The 26,698-nt window shown below is 45.9% G+C and overlaps 1 protein-coding gene across 1 annotated transcript; it reads left to right on the top strand.

Annotated features, from left to right (window-relative positions):
• Positions 1-13,419: 13,419 nt before the first annotated feature.
• LOC115085994 (homeobox protein GBX-1-like) lies at positions 13,420-26,293 on the top strand. Its single transcript, XM_029592573.1, has 4 exons — positions 13,420-13,460; positions 13,826-14,089; positions 23,034-23,113; positions 25,779-26,293. Exons 1-4 carry the CDS (start codon positions 13,420-13,422, stop codon positions 26,291-26,293), a joined length of 900 nt encoding a protein of 299 aa, XP_029448433.1.
• Positions 26,294-26,698: the final 405 nt, after the last annotated feature.

Here is a 26,698-nt window from a genome sequence, read left to right as displayed (position 1 = left end):
CCCGTGATGCTCCTCTTTGCCACGGCTAGAGCTGCAGATTTCCTGCCTTCCCCTGCATGGCCGGGACCGCCGCCAACGTCACCTTCTCGGCTGGAGGCCGCAAAAGCCTCTGTCTTTCCTGGCGGCTGGAGCCGCCCTCAAGGCTGTCTGCAGCGGCTGGAGCCGCTGCCCGTCTTCGGGGCCTGCGTCCAGGCCTAGCCCTGCGTCTGCGTGTGGAGTCATCAGTGCAGGCTGCTGTCTGCGGTCCTGCACAGCTCTTCCTGCTTCCCTTAGGTGCCGGCGCATGCCTCTCTTCAAGTCCACCTAGGGAGTGGACTTCCTGCCCAGCCCTATAAAAGGGCTGTTCCGTCATTCAGCCTTGCCTTGCATTGGATTGCTTCACTCTGGGGCTCCTACCTGCCAGAGCTCTGTCAGGTCTCTTCTTTCTTCGTTTTCTCCATGGAGTTCTTGTTGCACACCATGTCAAGTTATGTCTTCATGCCTGAGGTCCCCGTCCAGGTGTCCTGGTGTCTCGTCTTGATGTTCCGTTTCCTGATGTCCCAGGTTCCTTGATGTTCTGCCCTTTGCTGTTTCGTCGTCAACGCTCCTGAGCCTTTTGGTCCTGTAGGCTGGTAGTCCCTCGGATGACGTCTTTCCAGAGTGGGGACTAGCCTGCACGTGGACTGGTGTGCTGTGCTCCTGAGCAGTCATGTCCTGCCAGCTGTTGGTGGAGCTTCGGACGACATAGACTCGTCTGAGTTCTGCTGCTCGACTGGATTCTTCCCTGCACTCGTCCCGTTCTCAGCGTGGTCCGTGACCAGCCTCCTTGGGCTGTGTAGGGCACGCAGTGGGACAAGGTGGTCCGCGACTCAGTTCTGCGGGTGAACTGAGTAGGGCGCCCTGAGAGACAGTGCCAATGTCCTTCCGCCCAGCTTCTCGTCTTGTCTGGACTTCGTCAGTTCCTCGTCTCGTCCTGGATACCGTTGCATCACTCTTGGTATCACATCTCGTTCCTGATGCCATCACATCGACCACTGGTCCATGATGTCTTCGCATCAGCCTTGATGTCATGTCTTCGTCCGTGATGCCGTTGCACACGATCGATCCTGCTGTAATGTCTACGTGACAAGGCCCGTCTGCCCTCGACCTCAGGCCAGGCATGCTGCTCCATGCCGATCCAAGCGGCAGGTCCGAAAGGGCTCGGAATGGTCGGAGGACCATTCACATTCCAACATCATCCTGTTGTTGGCCTTGGGAGCTTGCCAGCCTGGCAGAGGGTAAGACCATCAGCCATGGTGGAACACGCCGTCAACCCTCGATTAGGTCCTGGATCCGTCTGGGCTCGGCCCGAGGCCCATGGGCACACTAAAACACCCCTGTTACGTAACATTTATAAATGATCTGGAAAGAAATACGACAAGTGAGATAATCAAATTTCCAGATGACACAAAATTGTTCAGAGTAGTTAAATCACAAGCAGATTGTGATAAATTGCAGGAGGACCTTGCAAGACTGGAAAATTGGGCATCAAAATGGCAGATGAAATTTAATGTGGATAAGTGCAAGGTGATGCATATAGGGAAAAATAACCATGCTATAATTACACAATGTTAGGTTCCATATTAGGTGCTACAACCCAAGAAAGAGATCTAGGCGTCATAGAGGATAACACATTGAAATCGTCGGCTCAGTGTGCTGTGCAGTCAAAAAGCAAACAGAATGTTGGGAATTATTAGAAAAGGAATGATGAATAAAACGGAAAATGTCATAATGTCTCTGTATCGCTCCATGGTGAGACCGCACCTTGAATACTGTGTACAATTCTGTTCGCTGCATCTCAAAATATATAGTTGCAATGGAGAAGGTACAGAGAAGGGCAACCAAATATAGAACATAGAAGTGACGGCAGAAGACCAAACGGCCCATCCAGTCTGTCCAGCAAGCTTTCACACCTATTTGTTTTCATAATCTGTTACTCTGACCGCTGAGGTCAGGGCCCTTATTGGTAACTTTTTGTTTCCAATTCCCTTCCATCCCCACCATCGATGCAGACAGCAGTGCTGGAGCTGCAGCTAAGTGAAGTATCTAGCTAATTGGTTTGGGGTAGTAACCGCCATAATAAGCAAGCTACTCCCGTTTATTTACCCTGCCTGTGCAATTCAGTCCTTGTTGGTTGTCTGAATACAAATCCTCTTTACTTCATTCCCCCCTGTCGTTGAAGCAGTGAGCTGCGCTGGATATGTATTCCAAGTGAAGTATCATGCTTAATTGATTTGGGGTAGTAACCGCCGTAACAAGCAAGGTACACCCATGCTTATTTGTTTACCCAGACTACATAATTCATTCCTTGTTGGTTGATGCTGAATATAAATCATCTTTTATTCATTTTCCCTGCCGTTGAAGCAGACACCTATGCTGGATGTGCATTGAAAGTGAAGTATCAGGCTTATTTGGTTTGGGGTAGTAACCACCGTAACAAGCAAGCTACTCCCCTGCTTTTTTGTGGATGCAAATCCTTTTTTTCCACATTTCCTCTTGCCGTTGAAGCTTAGAGCAATGTTGGAGTCGCATTAACCATGTGTATGTTTATTGAATAAGGATATTAATCTCCAGGTAGTAGCCGGCAAGCAAGCCACCCCCTTGCCTCTTCTCTTCATTCACATCTTCTAGACTTTATGAATCCACAGTGTTTATCCCATGCCCCTTTGAAATCCTTCACAGTTCTGGTCTTCACCACTTCCTCCGGAAGGGCATTCCAGGCATCCACCACCCGCTCCGTGAAGAAATGCTTCCTGACATTGGTTCTGAGTCTTCCTCCCTGGAGTTTTAAATAGTGACCCCTGGTTCTGTTGATTTTTTTGCAACGGAAAAGGTTTTCGTCTTGGATCATTAAAACCTTTCAAGTATCTGAGAGTCTGTATCATATCACCCCTGCTCCTCCTTTCCTCCAGGGTGTACATATTTAGATTCTTCAATCTCTCCTCATAAGTCATTCGATGAAGACCCTCCACCTTTTTGGTCGCCCTTCTCTGGACCGCCTCCATCCTGTCTCTGTCCCTTCAGAGATACGGTCTCCAGAACTGAACACAGTACTCCAGGTGAGGCCTCACCAAGGACCTGTACAAGCAGATAATCACTTCCCTTTTCTTATTCGATATTCCTCTCTCTATGCAGCCCAGCATTCTTCTGGCTTTAGCTATCGCCTTGTCACATTGTTTCGCCGACTTCAGATCATTAGACACCATCACCCAAGGTCTCTCTCCTGCTCCGTGCACATCAGGCTTTCTCCCCCCATCGAATACAGTTCATTCAGATTTCCACTCCCCATATGCATGACTCTGCACTTCTTGGCATTGAATCTCAGCTGCCATATCTTCGACCATTCTTCCAGCTTCCTTAAATCCCGTCTCATTCTCTCCACTCCTTCCGGCGTGTCCACTCTTTTGCAGATCTTAGTGTCATCCGCAAAAAGACAAACCTTACCTTCTATCCCGTCCGCAATGTCGCTCACAAAGATATTGAACAGGACCGGTCCCAACACCGATCCTTGTGGCACTCCACTTAACACCGCTCTCTCTTCAGAGTAAGTTCCATTTACCATCACACATTGTTTTCTGTCCGTCAACCAGTTTGCAATCCAGGTCACCACCTTGGCACTCACTCCTAAGCTTCTCATTTTATTCACCAGTCTCCTGTGCGGGACCGTATCAAAAGCCTTACTGAAATCCAAGTAGATGACATCAAGTGCTCTTCCTTGATCCAATTCCTTGGTTACCCAGTCAAAAATATCAATCAGATTTGTCTGACAGGATCTTCCCCTGGTGAATCCATGCTGCCTCTGGTCCAGTAATTCTCCGGACTGTAGATAGTTCACTATTCTCACTTTCAGCAGTGACTCCATTACTTTTCCACCACCGAAGTGAGCTAACCGGTCTGTAGTTACCAGCCTCCTCTCTGTTCCCACTCTTGTGAAGCGGGACCACCACGCTCTCCTCCAATCATTCGGCACACTCCCGTTTCTAGGGATCTATTGAACAGGTCGCACAGCGGACCCGCCAGCACATCTCTGAGCTCCCTCGGTATCCTGGGATGAACCTCATCAGGCCCCATGGCTTTGTCCACTTTCAGATTCTTTAGCTCTTCCCATACATTTTCTACTGTAAATGGAGTTACATCTACTCCCCTCCCCTCCAGTATCTTGTTAACTAGGGACGGTCCTTCTCCAGGGTCCTCTTTAGTGAACACTGAACTGAAGTATTTGTTTAATATTTCTGCCATTTCTTCGTCTCTTTCCACACATTGATCCTTTCCACCTTTCAATTTCACTATACCACTTTGAACTTTTCTCCTTTCACTGATGTATCTGGAAAATGTTTTGTCACCTCTCTTTACCTCTTTGGCAATCCTTTCTTCCTCTTGACTTTTTGCCATCTTGATTAATTTCTTCGTCTCCCTCAGTTCTACCAGATATTATTCTTTGTGCTCCTCCCTTTGGGATCTTTTATATTTCTTGAACGCTGTTCTTTTAGGGGTAGATTTTCAAAGGGGTACGTGCGTACCCCTCGAAAACCTACCCCAAACCCCACCTGCGCGCGCCGAGCCTATTTTGCATAGGCTCAGCGGCGCACGCAAGCCCCAGGACGTGCGTAAGTCCCGGGGCTTGCATGGAGGGGCGTGTCGGGGGGCATGTAGGGAGTGACGCACCTGTCCGGGGGCGTGGTTTCGGCCCGGGGGCGTTCCGGGGACGTGACAGCGGCCCCTGGACCAACCCCCGGCACGGAACATGGAGCACGGCAGCCGGCCCAGCAGGCGTAACTTTCGGGATAAAGGTAGGGGGGAGGGGAGGGCGAAGGAAAGTTCCCTCCGAGGCCGCTCCGATTTCAGATCGGCCTCGGAGGGAACGGAGGCAGGCTGCACGGCTCGGCGTGCGCAGGCTGCCGATTTTGGGCAGCCTTGCGCGCGCCGACCCCGGATTTTAGCGGCTACGCGCGTATCTATTGAAATCCTGGTGCATGAACAAAAGTACGCGTGTGCACAGATTTATAAAATCTGCCTCATAGCCTTTATTTTGTCAGTCACCTCCTTGGAGAACCAGATAGGTTTCATTTTTCTTTTGCTTTTCTTTACTTTTCTAACATATAGATTAGTTGCCTTGGTAACTGCTCCTTTTAGATTGGTCCACTGTTGATCCACATCACTCTCGTTCTCCCAGCCTTTTAGTTCTTCCTCCAGGTACTTCCCCATTTCATCAAAGTCTGTGTTTTTGAACTACAAAACTCAGGTCTTTGTGCTTCTTTTCCGTATCCTTTTTGTGATATTAAACCATCGCTGCTGAGGCGGGCGCCCACCTGGACATCAGAGACATTATCTCCATTAGTGAGCACTAAGTTGAGTATAGCTCCTTCTCTCGTGGGTTCCATTACCATTTGTTTGAACAAAGCTACTTGCAGGGCATCTACTATTTCTCTACTATTATTAGATTCTGCAGATGGGATTCTCCAGTCTACATCCGGCATATTAAAGTCTCCAACGATCACTTCTCCCTTCTTTCCTATCCTGTGGATGTCTTCAACCAGATCTCTGTCCAGCTCTTCCTTTTGGTTTGGAGGCCTGTAAACCACTCCAATAAAAATGGATGCCCCGTCTTTTTTTAGGTCGGCCCATAGAGCTTCTTCCTTGCCCCAACTTCCTTGCAGCTCCGATGCTTGGATATTGTTTCTGACGTAAAGAGCCACTCCTCCCCCTTTCCTGTCCGCTCTGTCTTTCCTTAACAAGTTATAGCCTGGTATTGCCGTATCCCAGTCATGAGATTCCGTGAACCACGTTTCTGTGACAGCAACAACATCCAAGTCCGCTTCCACCATTAGGGCTTGCAGATCTGGGATTTTATTGCCCAAACTATGAGCATTTGTGCTCATAGATTTCCAGCTTTTCTCGTTCAGGTTACTGCTGTTCCTGGACTCTTTTTGTGACTTTAGTTGAGTTTTGTTATCCACTTCACCCTTTCCCTTCGCAAGATTAGTGCCTCTGATGTCAGATTCATCCAGCACAATTGAGCTTTTTGCTTTGGTTATTGATCTGCAATTTCTGCATGCATTGGGTTTCTTCTCTCTTTTCAGACAACACTTCAATCTTTTTCTCGAACTTCTTCAGTATTTAATACAGAAAAGGCATTTTGTACTTGTTGCACTTGATACCTGCTAAGTCTAGTCAGGCCGAAGAGCTGTCCTAAAGTTAGGTGACTATAGTTAGCTGGCTAACTCCGATAGTTAGCTGGATCACTTAACCGGCTAAGTCTAGTCAGGCCGAAGAGCTGTCCTAAAGTTAGGTGACTATAGTTAGCTGGCTAACTCCGATAGTTAGCTGGATCACTTAACCGGCTAAGTCTAGTCAGGCCGAAGAGCTGTCCTAAAGTTAGGTGACTATAGTTAGCTGGCTAACTCTGATATTCAGTTAGCTGGATCACTTAACCGGCTAAGTCTAGTCAGGCCGAAGAGCTGTCCTAAAGTTAGGCGACTATAGTTAGCTGGCTAACTCCGATAGTTAGCTGGATCACTTAACCAGCTAAGTCTAGTCAGGCCGAAGAGCTGTCCTAAAATTAGGCGACTATAGTTAGCTGGCTAACTCCGATATTCAGCTAGCTGGATCACTTAACCGGCTAAGTCTAGTTAGGCCGAAGAGCTGTCCTAAAGTTAGGCGACTATAGTTAGCTGGCTAACTTTAAGACACTACTGAATATACCTTCAAAGACTACTGAATATATCTTCAAAGTTTGCCCAGATAAGTTTACCTGGCTAACTTGCTAGCCAGTCTGTGCTTGAATACGGACTTCCCCATGTATTTATCCTTTGCTTTCTTGAATTCAGATTCTGGTTTTATCTCTATCACTTCCACTGGGAGGCTGCTCCATGCATCCACCCCTCTCTTTGTAAAAAAAAATATTTCCTAAGATTTCTCCTGAGTCTGCCCCCATTCATCCTCATCCCATGACCCCTTGTTCTAGAGCCTCCTTTCCATTGAAAGAGATCTTCTCCTGTGCATGGAAACCTTTGACATATTTTGAATGTCTCTATGATATCTCCCCATCTTGCCTTTCCTCTAGGCCAGTGGTTCTCAACCGGTGGTGTCACCAAGAACTCGCAGGTGTGTCACCACACTTCCAGGTCCCCTGCTGACCCAGCTGCTCTCCCTACCCAAGTGAAATAGATCCTCTGCCCAGGCTTAAAATGCTGATAGCCCGGGCAGAATGCGGCAGGAGAGCTGGAGTCAGCAGCACCAGCATCACATGCTCTCTTCTTCCCGCGCCCTGGAAGAGGAAGTGGTGAGCAGCAGAGGCATGCGCGGGAAGAAGAGACCATGCTAGTGCGGGCAGCATCGGCCCGAAGGAAAGAAGAGAGGCGTGGCATGAAGGATGAGCAGCGCAGCGCGGAGTAAATGAGGAGGAAACAACGTCAACCCTTGCGGCCGATGGATCTCCTTACGCCGCAAGGGCTGAAAATGAAGGGGTTGCTGCTGCCTTTAGGGTTGGGAGGGGGGGGGGAGAGTGAGTGAATGAGCAAGCATGTGTATTTGAGATCCTGTGTGTGTATGTGAGATAGCATGTATGTGAATGAAGCAGAGAGCACAGCTCTCTGATTCAACGGCAGGGGAGAAAGACTGATACTTCACGCATATCCAGCATAGCCCTCTGCTTCAACGGCAGGGGAGAAAGTCTGATACTTCACGCATATTCAGCATAGCTCTCTGCTTCGGCAGGGGGAATGAAGAAAAGTGGATCTATATACAGACATCCAACAAGGACTGAATCACATGAACAAGGACTGAATTACACGAACACCCGCTCTCCCTGCGCGTGCACCGGCCACTCGCCGGTGCGCGCGGTACAGTATGCAAATTAGGTGGTGCAGTAGAAACAGGCAAAAGGAGGTGCTAGGGACACTAGCGCGTCCCTAGCGCCTCCTTTTAGCCCGGAGCAGCGGCTGTCAACGGGTTTGACAGCCGACGCTCAATTTTGCTGGCATCGGTTCTCGATGTCGGCTGACAGCCACGGGCTCGGAAACCGGATGCCAGCAAAATTGAGCTTCCGGTTTTCGGCCCGACAGCTGCCGGCCCATTTAAATTTTTTTCTTTTACCCTTCAGGACCTCCGACTTAATATCAACATGATATTAAGTCAGAGGGTACACAGAAAAGCAATTTTTACTGCCTTTTCTGTGCACTTTCCCGGGTGCCGGCAGAAACTAGCGCCTACCTTTGGGTAGGCGCTAATTTCTTAAAGTAAAATGTGCGGCCAAGCCGCACATTTTACTTTCTGTATCGCGGGGAATACCTAATAGGGCCCTCAACATGCATATGCATGTTGAGGGCGCTATTAGGTTCCACGGGTTGGACGCGGGTTTTCCTCCCCTTACTGAATAAGGTGTAAGGGAAAATGCGCGTCCAAGGGCATGTCGAGAGCGCACGATCGGAGCACACTGTACGGTATCGGCCATGTTGTGATTGAGAACTGGTTTAGATGAGGGAGCAGGTGAGTATGTGATTGAGAGCCTGTGTGTAAATGAGAGAGAGAGAGCTTGTGTGTCTGTGTGATCGAGAACTGGTTTAGGTGAGGGAGCATGTGAGTATCTGAGAGCCTGTGTGTAAATGAGAGAAAGAGAGAGAGCATGTGTGTAAGCATGTGAATGAGAGTCTGTGTGTGAGAGAAAAAGGGCAGCATGTATGTGTGTGATTGAAAGCCTGTGTGTGTAAGCATGAAAAGATAGCATGTGTGTAAATGTGTAATTAAGAGCCTATATAAGTGAGAGAGAAAAAGCATGTGTATATGTGAGTGACTGAGCGCCAGTGTGAGAGAGAGAGAGGAGAAAGTTGCAAGCAAACCATCCCACCTCCTGCTAATTCAAAAACAATCTCAGGGCACCTGGATATCAAACGTTCCCAGGTATGCAGAGCAAAACATTTTTTTGTATCCTTATTATTTTTCATTATTGGGCCTTTGTGTCTGCTATTTTGAAATATTTTATTGGTATCTAGAAATTTTTTATGATTTTTAATTATTGGATATTCCATTCATCAGCTTTTGTGAAATAATCTGTTCTTTTTGTTCGTATGGTTTTGCTGCTATTGATTTTATATTTCTTGATTTATTTTATAAGGATGGGTGATGTTTCTCTTTTTCCTTTGTTACACTGCATACAGAGACTCTGGCTTGTTGCAGTTTCCAATTCAGTTTTTTTCTGCATGTTTCTAGTTATGAGTTTTGTCTCTTTATTCCTTGTTAGGTGAGGGACAGCACATGTGATTTAGATGAGGTTTTCTGCTGGCGTGTAGTTTCTGTGTAGGGCTCTATAGCAGCCTGACTTGGACCGTTTTCCTAATAGGAGGTGTATTGATGTCTTAAGGCCTGGTGTAATATTTCAGTGTTGCCTTTTCTGAGGTAAGGTGGTTACTGTTTAAGTGCTGGAAATTGGTGCTGTTTTGGTGTGGGATGTTTACTATTTATACAATTTCTGTTCAGACAGAATATGTATCTTTCCCTTGTGTCATTCTTAACAATAAAAATAATACTGGGCCTTTATTTTTGATTGCCGCCATGAATTGTAAAGAGCAGTGTCACACATGTGAGCGTGGCCTGTCAGGCGGGTCACGATGGGAAAAAGGTTGAGAACCAGTGCTCTAGGGTGTACAAGTTTAGATCTTTAAATCTCTCCCCCCCCTAATGCTTCAGGATGAAGACCGCTGACCATGTTAGCAGCCTCCCTCTGGAGCGACTCCATCCTGTTTCTATCCTTTTGAAGGTGGGGTCTCCAGGATTGTACTCAGTATTCCCAGTGAGGTCTCACCAGGGACCTATACAGGGGCAATATCACCTCCCTTTTTCTGCTGACCATTCCTCTCCCTGTGCACCCAGGCAGCTTTCTGACTTTTACCACCGCTTTATCCACCTGTTTGGCCACCTTAAGATCATCAGATAAGATCACCCGCAGATCCCGCTCTTCCTTTGTGCTTAGAAGAATTTCACCTCCCATACTGAACCTTTCCATTGGGTTTCTACAACCTAAATGCATTGCTCTGCATTTTTTTTAGCATTAAATCTTAGCTGCCAGACCTTAGACCATTCCTCAAGCTTTGCTAGATCTCTCATGTTTTCCACTCCTTCCTGGCTGAACTCCCTGTTACAGATTTTGGTGTCAGACAAAAAGACAAACCTTCCAATATGTTGAAAAGGACCAGTCCAAGGTCCAATCCCTGAGGCTCACTGCTATTAACAACCCCCTCCCCTCAGAGAAACCTCCATTTACCACTCCCCTTCATCACCTCCCGTGCAGCCACTTTCTAACCCAGTCACAGTCTCTCTAGGATCCACACCAAGGGCCCACAATTTATTTATAAATCTTCTGTGCAGAACCGTGTCAGAGGCCTCACTGACATCAAAGTACACCACTAGGTTTTTCTGGTACATGCAACATTCATGTTGTAAGTGATATTTTTACAGAAGAAGACTGTACTTTGTCCTTTTTCATGTAACATGTTAACTACAGAAGGACCTAGAATTGGGGGGGGGGGGGGGGGGGGGGAAGAACAACGTAGAATGGTGTTGGGGAGATTGGAGAAAAGGACCTAGGATCTTTCATGGGAGATAAAAAAATTACAATAAAGAAAGATAAATAACATTTTGTGCTGCTCCTTTCATTTGCAAAGCAATACAATACCCAAACCTCTCCTGATTTGTACCACAGACACAGAAGCAGAAATATCTCACTCTTTGGCCTGCAGTCTCTGTGGGAGTGGGAGGGGCAGAGGGAAAGGAGGGTGCTTATGGCAGGAGAGGCAGGTGAGAGAGGGCAGGGGTTCGGGAATGCTGTGTGCATCCCTTCTTGCCATGGTGGAGGCTGGGATAATGAGGATGTTTTCAGACATTAAGAGCCTATAGAAGTGAGAGAGAAAAAGCACGTGTATATGTGAGCGATTGAGAGCCAGTGAGAGAGAAAAAGAATGTGTATATGTGAGTGACTGAGAGCCAGTGAGAGAGAAAAAGAATGTGTATATGTGAGCGACTGAGAGCCAGTGAGAGAGAAAAAGAATGTGTATATGTGAGAGTGACTGAGAGCCAGTGAGAGAGAAAAAGAATGTGTATATGTGAGAGTGACTGAGAGCCAGAGAGAGAGAGAGAGAGAGAGAGGAGAAAGTTGCAAGCAAACCATCCCTCCTCCTGCTAATTCAAAACAATCTCAGGGCCCCTGGATATCAAACATTCCCTGAAGAACTGTTCCTTAACTTTAAAGTTCAGATTTTTTAGATTTGGCAAAAGTTACACAAAAGAAATGGAAACAGTTTTCTTACTAAGACCAAGAGTGTTGCATATTGGGACTATGTTTTTTTTCTTCATTGTCCATCTAAATGTTTAGTTAAATTCCAGGTTTTCTTAGTTACAAACTGGCACATGGAGGAACTCTGTTCTGTGTCTTCTTGGAGGCTCAAGGAATGGAGAATTAACCTTCCCTTAATCATCAGTGGTTGTTGCTATTTAGGGGCTTCTTACTTTCCTTTTAATCGCTGTTGGTTTTTCTAGCGTTCATGCAATACTGCTTGCTGTACTTTCCGCTATTTGCTGGATGTTTGTGTAATAAGTGAAGTAATTTCTTTGCTTTTACCTTTTTTTCTATCCCTTCCTTAGATTTTTTTAAATAAGTACATACATTTTTCTTAACAAGATGTAATTTCTTGGAATTTAAATTAAAAGAAACGTATGATGGATAAAAAAACCCCCATGAATTAGCCAGGTGTAGCTAGGGGGAGCATCCTCAGGACACAGACCTGCAGCTGGAGAGGAAGGGTCATCTCTTCCACAGTCCATGAAACTGCTTCTCAGGACTGCAAAAGAAAATGGAAAACCTTAATGAGAGCCCAGAGTGTGAACAGAAAACCCAGGCAGGAACAGCAGGAGGTGAGCTTGAAAGAAGAAACATACAAAAGTACCATGAAGAAGATATAAAAATGGAAAAAGAAAAGGTGAGCGGATTTAGGATTTTGCCGCTCCAGGAAATGTTACTGTTGTGATCCTTCCCCCTCCCCCCCCCTCCCCACCCATCCTAGGAAGCCCTAACTTAACTCTATCTGCTCAGGGCTCACCTCCTCCCCTCCTGCCTGTGAATGGCAGGAGGGGAGGGGCTGGATTTGCTTTGCTTCCTGCTGTTTGCTCAGGCCTCAACCCTCTCTCCTCCTGTTCTCTGCACAGGATGATGGGGAGAAGCTGAAATAGGGAGTAGAAACAGTTTTTCTTTCAACCTCACCCCCTCTTTCTCTCTGCTATAGAAACATAGAAATGACGGCAGAAGAAGACCGAATGGCCCATCCAGTCTGCCCAGCAAGCCTCACACATTTTTTCTCTCATTCTTATCTGTTACTCTTAGCTCCTTGTTTTATTCCCCTTCCACCCCCACCATTAATGTAGAGAGCAGTGATGGAGCTGCATGCAAGTGAAATATCTAGCTTGATTAGTTAGGGGTAGTAGGGGCAGTAACCGCCGCGATAAGCAAGCTACACCCATGCTTATTTGTTTTACCTAGACTATGTTGTACAGCTCTTGTTGGTTTTTTTTTTCTTCTCCCCTGCTGTAGAAGCAGAGAGCCATGCTGGATATGCATTGAAAGTGAAGTATCAGGCACATTTGGTTGGGGTAGTAACTGCCGTAACAAGCTAAGTGACAGTCACCGCGGCAGGGAAGCAACAAACCTTCAGCCAGTCTGCTGTCCGCACCCCCAGATTTCTGCCACCCTAAGAACAGGCCTAGTGTGCCTATTTGCAAATCCAGGCCTGAAAAGCATACCTGGGGACTCTCTGAATTTACCCCGGAGACCCAGGGAATTTGCATGGATTGTCAGATGGCTGGAGAAATACTAAAACAGCTCCAGCACAGTCTGATTACTGCTCTCGGTAAGCCTGCAGGGAACAGGGGGAAAGGGCTGATTCTGGAGCAGGCACTGTAAGCAGCACATGGGGAGAAGCTAGAGAGGGGCAGGAACAGACACAGCTCAGTCTGCAGCTGTAATTCCAGGTCTCGGGACTCACCCAGCTGAGGGAAGGAGTGAGGAAGCGCAAATATGGGAGCTGCGACTGATAGGGGGTGTTTATTTATTTATTTTATCCACTTATTTCACAAATTTATAGCCCGCAGTTCCCAGAGCATCGATATGGATTGCAACCCAAATACACAATAAAACGTACAGTACAAGAAAATAAACAATAAAAATATATGGTTAAATAAAACAAAATGTAACAAACATTGAATAAAAGCTTCAGAGAACAAATAGGTTTTCAAAGCCTTTCAAAATATCACATAACCCGTAATAACGCAAAGCTCATTCAATAAGGTATTCCACAATTCAAAACTGAGTCGTAAAGACTTTAGAGCGAGCGCCGGTTAACCTAATAGACGTATGAGATGGGACTGTTAGCGAATGCCGAGAAACAGAATGCAGTGGGGTGAGCAGGAGAGTGATGGGGGTCAGGAAGGGAGGAAGGAAGCAGATGAATTCTGGGATCATCCCTGGAAAGGTTGGGGGACAGGAGAGAAAGTTGTGGATTAGCGATGAGGTGGTGGAAAAAAAAGAAAGCCGATACCCACACATTATCCCCTCTGCCTCCTCCCCTCCCCACCTGCTAATCAACGGCAACCTCAGGGCGACCACAAGTCAATAGGTCCCTGGGATTGCTGAGGAGAAGAAGTCAGCGCATAGAACAGAAGGAAACAGAAGCTTCTAGGCCGAGTAGAAGACCATCTGAATTAACGGTGAGAAGCAGACTCTGAAGGAAAGGTTTGAACTCAATGAGGCTGAACCAAAACTCAGGAAGAGGGAGGAAGAGGAGCTGGAACGCGTTCGGCCTGAGCAGCAGTCACCGGAGGAGCTGGAACGCGTTCGGCCTGAGCAGCAGTCACCGGAGGAGCAGGAATGCGTTCGGCCTGAGCAGCAGTCACCGGAGGAGCTGGAATGCGTTCGGCCTGAGCAGCAGTCACCAGAGAACATTGAGGGCGGGCATGAGGACGGGTTTACTGCTCTCAGAGAGGAGCTGGCGGAGAAACTGGAGAAAATCGCGCTGGATCTTTGTGAAAGGTATGCAGAGAAGCTTCAGAAGGCTCAACGAGAGAGGGGAAAATATATGAGAGAATTTGATCAGATGATGGCCTGACCAGGAAACTGGAGTGATGCTATCGTGTACCAGACAGAAAATTACATCCCAGATGTGGCCGGCTAAATTTCTGGTGGAGCAGAAAGAAGTGTCCAATAATTGTATTTATTTATTTTGTAAAGATGTGGCATTCCACCTAAATCAAGCTGGCCTTGAGTCAGAATACAATCAATTTTAATTTAAAAAAATCTATTACATTAGTAGATACTAAACAAAGAGAATTTCAAGGAGGATATACTGAGTGGAGGAAGATTGGGGGGCATTGAAGTGATTATATAAAGGAATATCAAGGTGACAGTGGAAAGGATTACTAGATTCCTTACAGAGTAAGAGGACGGACGATGCCGTAGGATGGGTACATTGGAAAGGCACTCCTTTTATGCACGGAAAGTAGGCGTGAAGACATCCAGGGGATACAGTTGGTGAATGTGGAAAAATTATTAAGTTTTTATTTAGTTTGCATGAAGAACTTTGTTATGCAATAGAAATTAGTGGAACAAAGATAATCATTATTACTGCTAGTATAATTGCTTGATATGAGGCCTATAAGTTCTCAGAATAAACATGCCATTTTTCTTAGATTGCTTGTAACAAGAAACAAGTCAAGAGATCAGATATATTAACGAGCAGTTACTCATGAGGCTAATGGTGCACATATCAGGGAAAACAATACAACAACAACCTAACCACACCTAACTGTTGCTGACATGATTCGCCAGACAGTTAAGGCCTCAGCAGATGACAAGAATATATGGGAGTAGCCCAGAGAGGAAACTGGGGCATAAGTCCAGAAAATTAGCATAAAAGACCAAAGTCAATACAGACTGGTTAGATGAGAGAGAGAACAGATCAGAGGACAAGCTTGTAGGACATTACAGTGGTTAACAAAGTGACTGATGACCTGTTCCTGATCTCCAGCGCTCTGTTTCTGACATTCCAAGATATATAAGACTCACATTGGAAACTGTGAGGGGAGGTATCTGTAAATATTCTTAATGCAAAATCTAATCTTTGTAAGCTTTTATTGCTTATTTTCAGACTTATAATTAAATCTTCTATGCTTATAAATAAGTGTGTTGTGTATTCTGTGATGTAATAATATACCTCTCACCCACCTTTTGTATTTGATGTCCATGAACAGGAAATTACATCATAGAATTACGTTATTGATTATTGATTGTCAAGTAATCATGTTTAATTGAAAAAAAAAGACTACTAATCAGACATGGTTGATTCCGGGCTTGCTAGGTCTGATGTGGTTTGTGATCAGTGGGAAAAGGAGTTGGACAAAGAGATGGAACCCTTAGAGGTCAAAGTGTCCACAATTTTAGAAAGAATATGATTGGAAAAATTAGCTGTGAATGGGGGACGTGTTCATTGATTATTTTTTTCAAGCTGATCAGCAGCATAATGAGAATGAAAGATTTATTTATTTAAAGGCTTTTATGTACCGGAGTTCATGCACTTGTGCATACCACTTCGGTTTACACAGAACAAGGAACAGAAAATTACATCGAACAGATTGAACAATTAAACAAATATACAATTACATCCAACAATTGGGTATAAATAACATGGCTAACTTAGTAGGAACCTAGAGTTTGAGGTAAAGGAGAGAAATAGTACTAAGTGGTAACAGAACAATGTTAATAGCTAAATAATAAATATAAATAGTAAATACAAATTCTTATAATAAATACAGGTGCTTACAGATTACAGATTTCCTTTTTGGATAAAGAGAATCGGGACTATAAGGCACAGCTCTAAGAACCACCCATGAATCTGCACAGTCACAGCAGGAATTGCTTTAAAACAAGCCCCCGTGGCTGTCCAGGACTCTGCAGCTTGTCATGCTCAGGTTTTAGCACTATTATTAGGGGCGGTATCTGGAAGGGATAGGATAGTGATTACGAGGCGGAAGAGGCAAGTGAGTTGTGGCAGTGCTCCACGTGGAGACCACGCCCGCTTGCCACAGGATGAGAAGGAAGTTGAAGGAGGCAGGGAAGCTCCTAGAACAAGTGCAGATAACGCTGTGGACAAAAGCGATCCCTGATTCAGAGTCAGCCATTCCCACAATTTATACTCCCAAGCAATTAGTGCAATTGGCAGATATTTTTTGCCAAAATGAGAAGGAGAATTTGGGGGATTGGTTAGCTCAGATGATGAGCTTGCTGTGGTGGGCTCTATCTGCCAAGAACACTTTGTACAGGATCGTGCACGCCACATACTTGCTGCTTTACTTACCGAGTCAGAAATACCACCATGTCTCCTTAATGCACCTGGGGCAGTCCTTCAGGAGAAACATAGAGAGATCCCGGAGACTGGCCAAGACCTCATAAGATGGAAAAGTGGAATACAAGAAATGAGGGTGCCCGTGTACTACGTAAATTGGGGTTACAATTAGCCATCCAAAAGGATTCACCTCTTGATGATTATGGGGGAAGTTCACATTACTGCCAGCAATATGTGCCCATTGGTACAGACTGCTGGGTCATCAGGGTCTGGATTGGCCCTGTCCCTTCTTAGGGAGGTGACACAGGAAGAAAACCTTAACACGAATATACAATCAATTTCTAAACTGGAAGACCTTGATGTCTAGCGGAGACAGCGATGAACGGGGGAGACCCCTAAGGGCATTTTTACCCTGAAGATGGGAGATTCACACAGATGGGCTCCTCCAGCTCCCTACTCAGTGCAGGATCATTCGCATAACCCATCCTTGCAGCCCCTTAGGGGTCAAATTTGGCACACCTTAATTCAAACAAGTATCCCAAAAGCTGACATTGATGGTTTGGCTACAGAAAAATTGATACATGTTCTACTGGAGCAGCCCCCTGACACATCAGCCCTCTGGTAGGAAAGTGACTGAGCCTCTGTTTTTATTTATTTAGATTTATATTCTGCTTTTTGCACTTTAAAGTGGATTACATTCAGGCACTGTAGGTATTCCCCTATCCCCAGAGGGCTTACAATCTAAGTTTTTGTACCTGAGGCAATGGAGGGTAAAGTGACTTGCCCAAGGTCACAAGGAGCGACAGCGGAATGCGATCCCTGGTCTCCTGGTTCATAGCCACTGCTCCAACCACTAGGCTATTCCTCCACTCACTCCACTCCTCTGTTGCCACATTAAAATACATTACCCCTATGAATGATTAAAGACTTCATATGAATGTTACCATTTCATGGAAAGGGGGGTAATAGGCAACAGATTAATACTCTGGTGCACACAGGGATGAAGGCCACCATCATAAGGGTTAACCCACATTGATACAGGGGCCAACCAGTTTCTGTTACAACAGCTGTGCAGGTCCTAGAGCACATATTTACAGAGGATGGTCAATGACGGTCTCTTCTGGTTATCATTGCTCCCCAGAAAGATTGCATATTAGACACTGACTTTATCAAAGAATTTGAATGGGAAGATAAACAAGGACATCCAAAACACACCTCAGTGTCTGCTGTTTGTCTGAGTTGTCTTCCTGAGTGTGTGTCCCTTCCCAAACTTAATGAGATTGTTTATTCTGACCAGATTAAGACCAAATGCACACCATGTTACAGAAGGGGAGCACTGGGAGAGCAATCCCATCTTAAGGGGACTGTGTGCCCTTGGGCCTCGGCTCGACTCCAGAAAACTCCAAGGCAGCACCAAGGGTAGGCAAAGCGTGTCCCAATATGGGTGGAAACGGATAGTCTGACCCTCTGCCGGACCTGCATGCTTCTGGAGCCAACACCTAGTATTGGATAATGAACAGTCCTCCGATCAATCCCAGCCCTTTCGGACCTACCACAAAGAATGACAAGGAGTAGCAGGCTGGACTACGGATGAGGGCACACGAAGGCTCGGGAACATAGAGACTCTAGACGATGGCAAGGAACTTAGAAGACTCTGGACATAGGCAAGGAACTTCGAAGACTCAGGAACAAGGTTCAGGAACAAAGTCAAGTACTGGGTTGAGGCTGCCATGCAGCGCGCCCTACACAGTCCACCGTAAACGGGCGGACCCAATGGGCTGGTCACGGACCACGCTGGAATGTGAAGCAGGCTCTAGACGAGGTGTGGAACAGCTGAAGCTGGAATATGGTGAAGATTCGGTAGAAGCCTATACCAAGGTGCACCCTACACAGCCCATTCTAGGATGGTCACGGACCACACTGGAATGGCACAGGTTCAGTCAGAGTCTTAGGCATGGACGGAGCAGCCCCAAGAACATCCAAGGGCCGGACCGAGAGTCAGGACGGAGGACCAAGATGGAACTTGGCTTCAAACAGGAAACAGGGCCAAGACGAGACTTGGCTTCGGGCAAGGATGACCCTCTGGAGACTTCAGCTGCAGACAAGAAGACAGGCAATGTACCATGAGCATGCCAGGAAAGGGTGGCATCGAGGAACCAGGGGTTCTGGAAGCAGAGGCAAAGACAAGGCATCAGGAAGCAACATCAGAAACTAAGGACATCGGACATCAGGAACATGGAAACATATCAAGACGAGACATGGAGCTCCAACGAAGAACGAAGGCCTGACGGAGTGCTGGAAGGCGAGACATCCAGGAGCAAGTAACTCCAATGCAAGGCAAAGCAGAACTGAAAGAGAAGTCCTTTTATAGAGCAGGAAGCAGGCAACTCCCTGGGAGGAGTTTAGATGGGCCACACCCAGCTGGCCCTATAACTAAAGAGAAGAGCTGCGGGCCGACCCCTTAGGAAGAAGGGGCGAGGCCCAAACCAGAAAGTCAAGGAGGAAGCAGAGCAGGCCTCAGGCAGGCCCAGATGGCAACGGCGGCCCCCCAGGCCATGGAGCAAAACTGGGATAGACTGTCCAAGCAAGGCCCCGGCTTCGGTGCGGCCTCCAGAGAAAAGGTGAGAGGCCTCTCGTGGCACCGCTACGAGAGGAATCGTAACACACCAGCAGTTTTGCAGACAGCTATTGTTGACTTAATGGAAGCTGTAGTAATTACCCTAGTGAAATCTCCATTTAATAGTCCAGTGTGGGCAGTGTTAAAATCAGATGGGTCTTGGCACCTTACAGTGGATTACCATAAATTGAATGCTGTCACCCTGCCGCTTCATGCTGCTTTCCCATCTGTAGCTAACCTAATACTCGCCATCCAAGAGCATAATGGTATCTGGTACGCTGTGGTAGACATTTTTACTATTCCTATTGTCCCTTCTAGTCAGGAGATGCTTGCCTTCTCATGGCTCGGGTGACAATACACCTTCACCTGACTGCCACAGGGATACACACGTAGACCAACCATTTGTCATGAAGAGGTCGCACGGACATTGGAACGGTTAACTCTTCACCTTAAAGTTACGTTATTATCTAGATGATATCTTACTTCAAGGAAGAGACAGACAGGAGAGATTACTGAAACTTTAGTCCTGCTATGTCAGGAACTGGAAAAGGGTGGGTGGGTAATAAATCAGACAAAGATCCAGGGACCCAGTCAGAATGTGAAATTTCTGGGTGTACGTTGGCGGGCGGGTAAACTTTGTACTCCTGAATAAAATCCAACCGTTGGTAGCCCCAGCCTCACAGAAGGAAGTACAGCGAGTTTGTGGTATGTTTAATTTCTGGAGAAATCATGCGCCGCTTCCTCATTTCTGCACTATGTAAAAAGAAATGTGTATTGCAAGGACAGAGGAGGCACAGAGTGCTTTTGATGGATGCCCAGTCGTCAGTACTTACTGCTCGGAATTTGCATGCTATCAAGGAGGATGCTCCCTTTGTTCTTGAAGAACTGCCGACTCCTACAGGAGCAGATTGGTCTCTCTGGCAGATGGACGAGGCTGGCCCAAAGAATGCATTAGGGTTTGGGGGAAGGAACTAGACCCATGTGGCTTGGCAATATACTATGTTAGCGATACAAATTTTACTAATCAGATTCCTGGGGAACGGGATATCACCCTGAGATAAGAAATCCCAATTATGACCTGGGTAAATTCAGAGCACGCCATTACATTAACTGTTACTGCCCTTACAGCTAAGCCTTTTAAACTGGAAATGGTCTATTGCTAGCCACGTCCGAGGCGCCTTCTCCGGACTATCCGGAATTCATGAGGAGGATCTTGTCAGGGACAGAGGAGTTGGAAGGCTTCAGGAACAATCGATGCAGGGAGGGTGTGGAGCAAAGCAGCCAATATGCAGAGTTAAATGCAGCACTTCTGGCCCTTCGATCAGAGCATTGTGATCTGGGCTAGTTCCCGTTACATTATACACAGACTCTTGGGCAGTTTATAATGATCTGTTTCACATTGGACGGCAAAGTGGCATCAGGATGCAGGGCAGATTAAAGGGATAACCACTCTGGGGTAAAGATCTCTGGCCTGAAATTTGGAGAATCTGTCAGGAGATGCAGGTTTATCTCAGACACGTGGGTAGAGATGAGGGTGAGAGCACCCATAATCCCGCTGCTGATCAATACGCAACCGTTCATGCAGTCACCATAATTATGTGCATGACGCATCAGGTCATTTGGGTGCCAGTAATATGTTGCAATGTGCTCATTTTAACATCTCCCTATGACAAAGGAGAAGCAAAACAGGCAGTAAGAGACTGCATAATATTTCAAAAAGAGAGAATTCCATCACCCCAATCACAGGTAGATTATTTGGGACCCCTACCTACTGGCAACATGGACATGAGTTTATTCTGAATATTGCAGATGCTTGCTCAGGAGCACGTCATCTGATTCCTTTCACACGAGCCACTACAGACAATACTGTCTCACAGCCTTAAAACAGATTTTTTTTGCTTTCAGGGCTACCCTCTGAAAATTCATGGAGAGTACAGTTCCACTAACTCTCCACTCTCCTTTATTCTGGGACTATTACTTTCTATGCCATACCTGTCGTCAAGTCATAACAACTATAAGTAAAACATTGGTCATTGTTCAGATTTGCTTGAATAAGCCTTGTTAAAAAACCAGGTTTTAAGGTCTTTCTTAAACTATTTATAGTTAGACTCAAGTCTAATTGCTGCTGGTGGTAGATTCCAAATTTTGGGCCCAGCAAGAGACAGGGCTCTATCTCTGACCTGATTTAAGTGAGCTGATTGCACTGATGGTAGAGTCAATAGGCCTTTATTGGCGGAGCGTAGATTTCCTTGGGGCACATGTAGTTTAATAGCTGCATTCAGCCAGTCAACCTGTTCGCTATAAATTAATTTATGCAGAATACATATAGATTTGAATTTAACCCGGTATTCAATTGGTAGCCATTGTAGGTTGATTAAAATAGGGGTAATATGATTGCTTTCTTAACTTCAGATAGAATTCTTGCAGCCACATTCTGCACAACTTGGAGTGGCCGAGTAGTAGAAGCGGGCAAACCAAATAAGAGTGAATTACAGTAGTCTAAGCTACTAAATAAAAGTGCCTGGAGTACTGTACGAAAGTCATTTTGGTCCAACAAAGGTTTCAACCGTCTTAGCATAAGTAATTTTGCATACCCTTCTCTTACTTTACCGGCAATATGTTTTTTTAAATTAAATTCTGGGTCAATGATTACACCCAGGTCTCTAATATTTTCGGCGAGTTTCAGAGTTGTTTGATCTTCCAAAATTATCTGGTTAGAGCCGTTAAAGGAAATTTTCCTTTCAAGCATGATTATTTCGGTTTTTTCGATGTTCAACACAAATCTCATCTGGGTGAGTACTTGTTTTATGGCCTCCAAATATATTGCCATAAGCTTGTAAGCATTGTCAATTGACTCTTCTATTGGTAGCAAAATTTGAATATCGTCTGCATATAAAAAATATGTCAACCCAAGACCCGACATCAAATGGCACAATGGCAACATATAAATGTTGAACAATGACGCAGAAAGTGAGGAGCCCTGTGGAACCCCGGTGTTGAGATCAAATTTGTTGGAATATGCATTTTTTACTTGCACTTGAAAAAAACGGTTTGATAAAAAAGACTTAAACCAGTTTAAAACCGTCCCTGTACTTCCAATTTCAGATAGCCTCTGTAGTAAAAACTGATGGTTAACAGTATCAAAGGCCGCAGATAAATCTAATAAAATCAGAAGATATGACTTCCCATGGTCCATACCTCTAAGTACTGTATCTGACAATGAAAGTAATAAAGTTTTAGTGCTAAAAAGCCGCCTAAAACCAAATTGAGTGGGGTATAAAATATCGTTAGAATCAAGATAAAATGAGAGTTGTTTAAAAACTATCTTTTCAATCAGTTTAGCTAGAAAAGAGAGGTTTGAGACAGGTCGATAATTGTTCAAAATTGTAGGGTCCAAATTCTTTTTTTTAAGGATGGGCCGAACTACGGCGCCTTTGAGATTATATGGAAGCTCACCTTCCCTTAAGGAAATATTAATAATGTTGGTAATGGTTGGTATAATGGTCTCGGTAATCAATTTCAAGTCTGTGATACGAATAATCTAGTGGGTGACTGGCTGTAATTAATGATTTTAACAGTTGTTCAACCTCTAGTGTGGACGCTTCATCAAAATCGGCCCATTTATGAGTATCTTTTGGATTTAGGGTAATCATCTGTTGTTTGGAGCTGTCAAAATTATTTAACAGATTTTCGATCTTGTCTTTAAAAAAAACCAGCGATTTCATTACAGCGATCTTCGTCAAGATTTGACGTTGATTGATTCCTGTCTGAAGTTAACTTGTCTACAATATTGAAAAGAGATTTGTGATTGCTAGAAAATTTGTGAATTTTTTTCCCATAATATTCGCGTTTTGCAGCATCAATTAATTTCTTATAGCGTGCTAAAAATATACGATAATTAGCTAGATCTTCTATTGATTTACTCCTTCTCCATGTTGTCTCTCTTTTTCTTAGAATTTTCTTGTTAGACCTAATTATCGCATTGTACCAGGGATTTTGATTCTTTTCCTTTGTTATAGTTTTTATATGGACCGGGTTAATTCTATTGGCAATTTCATTAGTTATGTCCAGCCAGGAATCTACTGCAGCTTGGGAAGAGGTAAGGTTGATATCCGTTAGTTTTCTTGAGAGTTCAGTGATCAGCTCCTCAGTCTGAAAAGGAGGACGCCAGGTAAACTGAAGGGGCTCAGCCGGAATAGGTTCTAAATTTTTAACAGACTGTAAATTTGCTTGGATCAGAAAGTGGCCTGACCGAGGGACTGGCGTAATATTCACCTTGGAGTCTGCTCTAAATAAATTATTATGAAATATAAAATCCAAAGCGTGTCCTAGTTTATGAGTAGGTTCTTTGCTCAATAAATTATATCCGATAGCAGATAAGGCCTCAATTAATGTTTCACAGCTTGTAGAACAAGGAACTTTGTCAACATGTAAATTAAAATCACCAATAATAAGCGAGGGTTTGTCAGGTTTAAGATTTGACATAAAAAAAACTCTACTATTGGGGAAATATTTAGTTCCAGTAAACCCGGCGGACAATAGATCAGACATATCTGCAAATTGCTAGATTCAAACAATGCAATTTCATGATTTTGTATACGAGAGATCGGCATACATTTCATTGTGAATGTTCTCTGAGGGAGTGGTAGGGATGGTAGAGCTGAGCAGGACATCTGGTTGGGTGTATGGTCTTTACCTGCCATCATGTTTGATGTTTGTATGGTAAATGTATTGTGAATGTTCTTGAAAGATGTTCCGTTGAAGAGCAGCTAAGGTTGAAATTGAGTGATAATATAGTTCCCAAGTGTCCAAGGCTTTTTTTTTTGCTAATTCATCTCTTTTTCTTCATCTACTCAAGTCGTGCAGTGTTTCACTATTCCTAAATGTGTCCCAGGAAGTCTTGTGCCTGAGCTCTCAGATGTGGACGTCTTATCCCACCCCTGCCACACACACACACCCATTTTGAAAGCCGTCCTGTGATTGGTCGGTGCCTGTGGTAAATCAGGGAAAGTCTGAACCCTTTTTCGTTTGCCATTGGTTTTGTAAGGGGAATTCTTTCCAGCTCACTCATGGATTCTGCTGCCATGAGATTTTTATATCAGATTGAATGAATAAAGGCAATGTCACCCTTCCATTGTTCCTGGTCTGCTCATTGCAGCCATGGCCCTCCAGCTAGGAGCCGTGCACCGGGGTTGGCTCTAAATCCGGCCGCTAGGACTCCTTCCGCCCACTCGGCCCCTTGTGTAGAAAGCTGTGAAGAACGGGCAGATTTCGTAAGCCAGGTGTAAGGCCACGAAGGGAAGGTTCTGGGAGACAAGTGTGATTTTCCAAAGTGTTGAGCAAGCAAATGATATTTAAGTTTATCTGGCCTTTCCTTAAAGCTTTTGATTGCCAGGGTTGGGAGAAAACCTACAGGAGATGCCTTCAGGAGAGTGAGGCAGACAGGAAATTTCCTCCAGTGACTGCTTTCCTTCACCACACCACCTGCATCCTGAGGAGGGGAGTGGGATGGGGGCGTGAGAATAGGGGTCGTCGACTGCTCTGGGCCCCGCACCACCGTGGTAAATCCCAACCACAACAGTGGAATCTCAGCGTCCTAGGTAGGGCTCAGCCTCGTGTGCACCTCTAACCAGGACACGAGATGCTCCCTTCCCTCTGAGAGTGTGCCCAAGCTCCACCTTCACCCCGATGAGCACCCCCCCTATTTTTGCCCTCTCCTCTATCCCACGCCTAGTATATCAGCATCACCCCAAAATGTTGCCTGAATTTCTGAAATTCCCTCATCCACCCAGTGCCCTCGTCTCTCCCTCTGCCCTCCTTCAGTCACTGGTGGGATGGGCTCCACCAGAGGCCTGGAGCCTTTTTCTCCTCTTTGGTTGCTGGAGGGCTTTTGCTGCCCCCAAAAGTTTGGTGCTCTAGATGACCGCTTAGTTTGCCAAATGGAAGCACGACCCCTGCCTCTAACATTCCCCCCTCCAATTCTACTGCTCCGGGATGGGAGGAGGGCCTTGTTCTGAGATGATTGCAAGAATGGGACATGGTACCAGGACAACCAGGCTCCACCTGGCTCCTTCCAACTAGTCTCTCTGCATGTCTTATAAAAGTCTGCAGTCTTCCCATCTCACCACATATCTCTCACACCCACACTCTATCAGCCTCCTCTCAACCACCTTCACCTATTTCTTATCCTCACCGTTTCTGACTTGCTCCTCCCCACCTGTCTCATGCCGACTGTCTTTCTCCTTTCTCCCTGCATGCAGCTCAAGCGAGTAGCTCTCTAGGCCATGCGTACATTTCTAACACTCACAGGTCTCTGACCACCTCCTCCATGTCTCGCAAGACTGCAGTTCTCTTTCCTCACTCTCAAGCCTGCAGTCTCTTTTCACCCCCATCTTCCTGCAGTCTCTTAATATTCCCCCGTCAGCGTGTCTCTCTGATTTGCTGTTTCCAGTCTTTGCTGGTTAGACTGTCTCAGGATTATAGCTGCTTCCAGTCATGTCTGATCGGTATTTAGTGACTGCCTGCTGGCGTGTAATTTGTTAATCGTTATATTAATGTATCTCTTATTTCTCTTCTGCTCTTTCCCTTCCTGCATTTCTTTCTTTTTCCCTGCTTCCTCTACGCCTGGCCTTCCCTTTTTATTTGTGTGTCCTCACGTGCCTCTACTTTCACGAATTCCCCTTCCCGTGTCTCTTTCCTCCCGCACGTGCATCTCTACCTCTTCCCGTCTCTTTCTGCTTCTTTCTTATCCTCTGCGCTCCTAGCGGATGGAAAGGTGTACAGCTCCGACGAGGAGAAGCTGGAGGTGAAGTCTGCTGAGACGCCGGGCAGCGAGAGAGAGGAGAGCAGCTCGGGAGACAGTGAGGATGAAGCCTTCTTGGATGACAGCACCAGCCCCTTGGCACCAAAGAACAAGCTGAAAAGTGGGTCACAGGAACTGGTGGCCCCTGGAACGAACCCTGGGAAAGGCCGCAGGCGGAGAACAGCTTTCACCAGCGAGCAGCTCCTGGAACTGGAGAAAGAGTTTCACTGTAAGAAGTACCTGTCACTGACCGAGAGGTCCCAGATAGCACATGCCCTTAAGCTAAGTGAGGTGCAGGTGAAGATCTGGTTCCAGAACCGCAGGGCCAAGTGGAAACGCATCAAGGCTGGAAATGTGAACAACAGGTCTGGGGAGCCGGTAAGAAATCCCAAAATTGTGGTTCCCATCCCTGTACACGTCAACCGCTTTGCAGTAAGGAGTCAACACCAACAGATAGAGCAGGGCAGCAGGCCCTGAGGAAAGCAGCCAGGGAGGGAGGGTTCCCGGTAATCCTTAGCCGTATCCAAAGCTTCAGTTCCAGCACTTGCTCCCTCACCCTTTCTTCAAAACCTGAGCACCCATCTCCCATCACTCAGTCCCCCTCATCACCCCACGTCTGCATTTCTGTTATGACCATCCCACCAAATCCAGGCTCCCGCCACCAATACCTACCCTTCTCTTCTCCAAAACCCATGCCTTCACCTCCAAAACCATCTACCTCCTAATTCTTAAACCCATCACCAATGCCCTTCCCATCGTCCATGACCAATGTCCTTTCTCGACTCAAACTTCCATAACAAACAACATTCCCAACCTAAGCCTCAACCACCATCACTAGCACCTTTCCGAAGCTTCGTCTCCATGACAAGTACTCGTCTGCAG

Source organism: Rhinatrema bivittatum, chromosome 2 (genome assembly GCF_901001135.1).
Source record: "Rhinatrema bivittatum chromosome 2, aRhiBiv1.1, whole genome shotgun sequence".
NCBI lineage: Eukaryota > Metazoa > Chordata > Amphibia > Gymnophiona > Rhinatrematidae > Rhinatrema > Rhinatrema bivittatum.
Note: the sequence above shows the minus strand (reverse complement) of the source record. Positions and strands in the feature narration are given on the sequence as shown.